A 6,034-nucleotide genomic window follows, 5' to 3' on the forward strand; every position below is an offset into this window, starting at 1 on the left:
GATTACATTTAAGGCATACCTGGATAATCTCTCCATCTCAGTATCCTTAACTTAATCACATCTACAAAGTCTCTTTGGCTATATATGGTAACATTCACAGGTTCCAGAGATTAGGATCTGCATGTCTTTGGGGACCAATTTTCGACCTACCACACCCCTTGGTTAAAAATGTCTCTTTCTCTTCTAATATTAGGAAATAAATCCAGTAATCAATAGAATAGAAATGATACAACTGCCCTTGGGCATGTATCTGTGAGAGTGATACCGATTGCTTTTTCACCACTTCTGGCTGAGTGGAAAAGTGCCACTACAGTGTAAACCCTTAGCTCCGGAGGGGCAATTTCAGTTTGAAGTGGAGACAGAGGCAGATTTGGGCACAGGATCCTAATAACAACTTATGGAGTGTTTTCCATGTTTCAGGAAATTTACACCTTTTATCTTGAAAAGACAATTCTGTGAGGTGGGCATTACATAGAATAAGTACATTGAAACCTAGCGAGGGTAAGCCATCTGTCCAAGGTCACAAGGACAATAGGCAACAGGGTCAGAATCTGAACTCAGGTCTGCATAATGTGGACACCAAAAGCTCAGACCCTGGCCAAAATGTCAAGCTGCCTCTTGAGAAATAGGGGTTCCCCAGCCTCTAACACATTCCCCTCTTCATGACATTGGCCCTGGGTGGTTGTTAGACCAGAATAACAACCAGGAGATGTTGTCTACAACTCAAGCACCCCAGTTCAGTCATCTGTGACGCCTCAGGGACCAGAGTTCACAGTCTGTGCTTGACACCATCATCAGGGCTTTGACAAGCAACATGTTTGTCAGACACGATGTCCTTTCAAGGCTCAACCAAACAGCCCCAGCCTGTCTGCACTGACCAGCAGAACAGGCCCCCGGCTGAGTCACTGCCCAGGTTGTTTCACAACCTGTTTATGCACCGAGGCCTCAGAGGCAGGGAAGGTCACCGTGGATGGCTAGGGTCTTCTTGAGCTCCTGAACAGAATGGTGGCTCCCACTGACAGGGGCAAGGAGAGCTTGGCTCAGCCTGTGCACCCACAGTCCTCACCCAGAGGTTTCTTCAGTGTCTTCTAGGCTCACTCTTTGACCTTAGGTACAATCCTGAACCAAGGGAAGTTTCAACAAGCCTCAGTTCCTCATCTGTAAAATGGGAAATGTACACATGTTTAAATTATTGTGCACTCGACGTGCACCATATAATTTAATATTTATAGCAAACCAGTGAGATGCTATTATTTCATTTTACAAATGCAGGTACTGAGCATCAGAGATGTTACAACCCACAGCTAGTTAGTGCAGGGTCAAGAATAGACCCCAGGGACTTCCCTGGTGGTCCGAGTCGATGAGATTTCGCCTTCCAATGCAGGGGGTGCAGGTTCCATCCCTGGTCGAGGAGCTAAGATCCCACATGCCTCGAAGCCAAAAAACCAAAACATAAAATAGAAGCAATACTGTAACAAACTCAATAAAGACTTTAAAAAAGACATATGTACATCAAAAACTATATATATTTAAAATAAAAATGAAGAATCGACCCCAAATCTGTAGGACTAGAGAGCTTGGGTTCAGAAGGAAATAGCAAGAGTAAAGTCTGGCCACTGTTCAGGGATTGACATTCTATGCTGACTCATTTAGGCAAGTCCCTTCTGCTCGCTGGGCCTTGGTTTCCCCATCCATTCTGTGGGGTCGGGGAGAGGGAGCTGATCACTTTTTCTGTTTTGGCTGCACCACTCGGCTTACAGGATCTTAGTTCCCTGACCAGGGATCGAACCTGGGCCCTGGCAGTGAAAGCACTGAATCCTAACCACTGGGAATTCCTGGAGTTGATCACTTTTAAGTCTATGATCCTATGCTTTCATGTCAGCAGGTCTTTCCCTAAATCACCCTTTGGGCATGGTCTCTTTCCTGAACAGCCCATTCTGGGGGAAGAACAGACAACAGTGGTGAAGGAGTCTTCCAACTTGGAGATTTCTCAGAAAGTCTCAGCTCTTGCTTACAATTTTTTCATGACTTCCATTGAGCCGTGTCCACATCGGTAAAATTGGGATGACCACAGTACCAGCAATCCAGTCACAGTACATACCACTGTGCTAGGTGTGTCATGTACATGTCTCTTTATCTTCATAGTGGCCATAGGAGAGGATGTCACTGCTTGAGGTCATCGGCTTATAGGAGGTGGAGTTGGCATCTCAGCCTAGGTGGGGTATGTCTGCCTCTTTCTCCTTTGCCGCACTGCCCCTCCTCTTGCCTCTTACGCCTGATGGTGGGAGACTGGACTGAAATGAATGAAAAATACTTGGTGAACTTTACACTGCTGTGCACATGTGAACTATTAGGAGTCATTACTAGTTTTCTTTTTCCCACTGTAGTGGGGACTGGGACCTGAGTCTTCCACCATTTTTGCATCCACAGGGAATGCCAAGGTGGGACTTTCTATGGGTTCTTGGTGCGTAATTGCTGACTAATACAAGTCTATTCACGAAGGACAAATGGGGGAATCAATCAAGGATACTGACCAAGAAGGAAGGACAACAATGTCCTTGGGAATTAGCTCCCTGATTGACTTGGTCATTACCAAGGACCCTGTGCCCACTTCCTCCTTCACCTGTTCTCAGCTTTTCTCTGCCATCATGATTTTTGTCATTGCCACAGCCTCTATCTCCCTCTCATGAGGATACTTGTGATTACATTTAAGGCATACCTTAAATGTAATCACTCTTTCCCCCAAGGGAATGGGAAGACAGAACCCTAAGAGCAAGTAGAAAAGCCAGTGACACACAATTCCTTATCAGTTCACCTATTCTGACCTCCATTCTCACTTCCTTCCCACCTGTGGGGGCGTGTCATAGGGGTCACACACCTGTCTTGTCACCCCTGACGGCCTCATCCTCCAGCAGGGCTTCTCCTGGATTTCTGTTGTTCTTACTGGGTGTAACATTCTATTCACTCTTCTTTGCTTCCTCATGGGGTTAATTCTCTCTCCTACTCTGTTTTTTGATTTACCAAAATTTACTGTGTACAAACCCTGTGGTTAGAGTTGCTGTGACTTTCCAATTTCTCAAAATGGAGAAAGTAACTTTTTCCTAAATATTTGAACTTTTTTCTAAAATATTAGAACTTCTCACAATAAGTAGGAAATGCTCTTGTAACCAGAAAAAAAACGAAATTTTGTTCATTATTTTAATCAATTTTATTGAGATAGATATACATACAATTCGAATGCACCCATTTAAATGTACAGCCTGATGCGTTTTGACAAATATACACACCTCAGTAACCGCCACCACAGTTAAGATATAGAATATTTCCATATTCCAAAAAAGTTCCCTTGTATCTCTTTGCAATCAATCCTTCCCATTCCTTAATCCAGGCAAGCAGAGATCTCATTTATTTCACTATAGATTAGTTTTGTCTGCTTCAGGATATCTTATAAATGGAATCACAATTATATATTCTTTTGTGCCTGGCTTCTTTCACTCAGAATGTTTTTAGATTTGTCTATCAGTACTTTGTTCTTTTTTTTTTAATTGCTGAATACTATTGTGTTGTATGAATATATCCCAATTTGTTTATCCATTTACCTATTGATGGACGTTTGGTTTGTTTAAAGCTTTTTTTCTTTTTAAGTAACACACGCTCATCAAAAATTGGGGAGTTCGCGCCTCGCCGCTCTTCGCTCGCAGCCCCGTGTTTCGCTCCTCTCCAAACGTGGCAAAAATATCCAGCCCTACAGAGACTGAACGGTGCATCGAGCCTCTGATTGCTGTTTTCCAAAGGCATGCTGGAAGGGACGGTAACAACAGCAAACTCTCCAAGGCCGAGTTCCTTATCTTCATGAGTACAGAGCTGGGTGCCTTCACAAAGAACCAGAAGGACCCTGGTGACCTTGACCGCATGATGAAGAAGCTGGACCTCGACTCTGATGGACAGCTAGATTTCCAAGAATTTCTTAATCTTATTGGCGGCCTGGCCCTAGCTTGCCATGACTCCTTTATTAAGTCTACCTCTTCCCAGAAGTAAATCGGAGGAGCCTTTGGGCCTGGCCTCCAGCCTCACTCCCTTTCCTTCAGCCTCCCAATTATCATCTGCCCCTCACAGCGAACACATACCCTGAGCCCAGTGCACCCACCACCCCATGCAGGCCACTCCTGGTAGTAATAAAACATATTGTTTTTTAAAGCAAAAAAAAAAAAAAAAAAATTGGGAAAACAGGGACAAATGGAGGGAAAAATAATCTCTGGTCTCATTAACCAAAACCAATTATTCTTAGCATTAGAGTGTTTTTGTTTTTTTCCTCTGTGCATGGATGCTTTGGAGACTATATAGTTAAAATCATATCACACGTAGGATTTTGTAACTGCCTTTTTTTAGTTGACAACATAAGTATTTTTCACATTATTTCTTTTGTAACCATTTTTCATGGTATGTAATGTTTTATCACTAAAATGTAGGCTCTGTCGGGGTATGGATTTAGGTTGTCTTGCATATACTCATATTCTGAGAGCCCAGTACAATGCCCACCCGGCTTGTGGTACACCCATAATAAGTATTGACTAAACTGTATGCCACAGCTTGCCTTGCTATGTCCATATAGAGACATGTCAATTCTCCTTAAAATTTTCAATTGTCCCCTTTTTAATGTTTATGCCCTGCCTCCTCAACCAAACTATTTGAAGGCATTGTCTGAAAATATTTATTACACGCTCAGCACGTTGTGTGTGCCATCTGTACTCTTCACAGCAATCCTGTCAAGTGGATCATCTCCCTGTTTTACAGATTAAGAAACAAACTTAGAGAAATTAAGTGACTGGCTCAAGGCCACACACCAGTATGCAGCTGAGTCCAGATATGACCCATGTTTATTTGTTTTTAACCCATGTTTAATAGAGTCCGAATCCCACAATCATAATCGGAATAGTTAAAATTATTATTGATACTTGCTATTTGCCAAGTGTATCAGTCCATTCTCATGACAACCTTAAAGGGAAGTACTAGTTTCTCCCCATTGGAGAAATGAGAACATGAGCCTCACAGCGGCAAAGTACGTTGCCCAAGCTTACATGGCTAGACCGTGATAGGATTTTAACCCAAGTAGCCTGACGCCAAGGCCCATCTTAAATGCTAAGCACTAGTGTGTTAACCCAGGCCCTTTTGCTTCTCCATGGAGCTCCCTTGGACTTCTTTATCTCCTCTGGGCTGTACACAGAGTGTTCCCCCAGGAAAGGTTTGAGTTGATAGTGTATATGATGGCATATGATCCTCTGACCTAAAGAAGGGGTTAATGATGATGAATCTTAGGGGACCAGAAACAAAACCTTTTACTTCCAAAGATACCACACGACAGACTCACAATTCTCGCAGCTATGAGACTGGAAGAACACCACCTGCTTCAGAAGGCTGGTGTGAGGAGTAAATGAGTGATCCGGATTCACAGAAAGTGCTTACCCCAGAGCCCGGTACGGTACCCAGTAAGCCCACGCTAAAAGTGAGCTGTTCAAGGGCCTCTGTCTAGGAAATTCGAGACCCAGTGGGTTAATTATCCTCAGATAGAAAACAACACTGACTTCCCCAGACAGACCTGAGAGGGGAGAAACCCAAACAGACAGTTACAGTTCAGCTAAAATAGAGCTAATCTTTAATCTTTTATGGATATGTGTAATACATTAACTATTATAACCTATCCCCTTGAGGCACCTCGACACCTGGTCAACCAGAGGCTGGGGTTGGGTTGGCTGGCTAAGTGGGAAGGAGCAAGTAAATAGTCCAATTACCCTTTTGCAACAGACTTTCTTAGGTCTCCGCCTTGAGATTAAGAGGATGAAATGGCTGATGCTGCCTGTCGTATGAGGGTGGGGTAGGAAGGTGAACCCTTGAGTCAGCAGCCAATGAAGAATACTAGGCACTAAATAACCTGGGGTGTTTTACATGTCTCTCTGCAAACCAAACTCCTTAAGAGCCAGAATTGTATTATTTATTATTTGTCATTGGGTGTTTGCTCATGATGGTTACTATTAAT

At 43.4% G+C, this 6,034-nt stretch overlaps 1 protein-coding gene across 1 annotated transcript; it reads left to right on the forward strand.

The window, feature by feature from the left end:
- Nucleotides 1–3,651: 3,651 nt before the first annotated feature.
- Nucleotides 3,652–4,107, forward strand: LOC118894944 (protein S100-A11-like; the record flags this gene model as incomplete). The annotated part of the gene is made up of 1 exon (XM_036851771.1): nucleotides 3,652–4,107. A coding segment is annotated over one exon (387 nt), but the record flags the coding sequence as incomplete, so codon positions are not given.
- Between the last annotated feature and the right edge of the window lie 1,927 nt (nucleotides 4,108–6,034).

The sequence above is a fragment of the Balaenoptera musculus genome, chromosome 1 (assembly GCF_009873245.2).
Source record: "Balaenoptera musculus isolate JJ_BM4_2016_0621 chromosome 1, mBalMus1.pri.v3, whole genome shotgun sequence".
NCBI classification, from domain to species: Eukaryota; Metazoa; Chordata; class Mammalia; order Artiodactyla; family Balaenopteridae; genus Balaenoptera; species Balaenoptera musculus.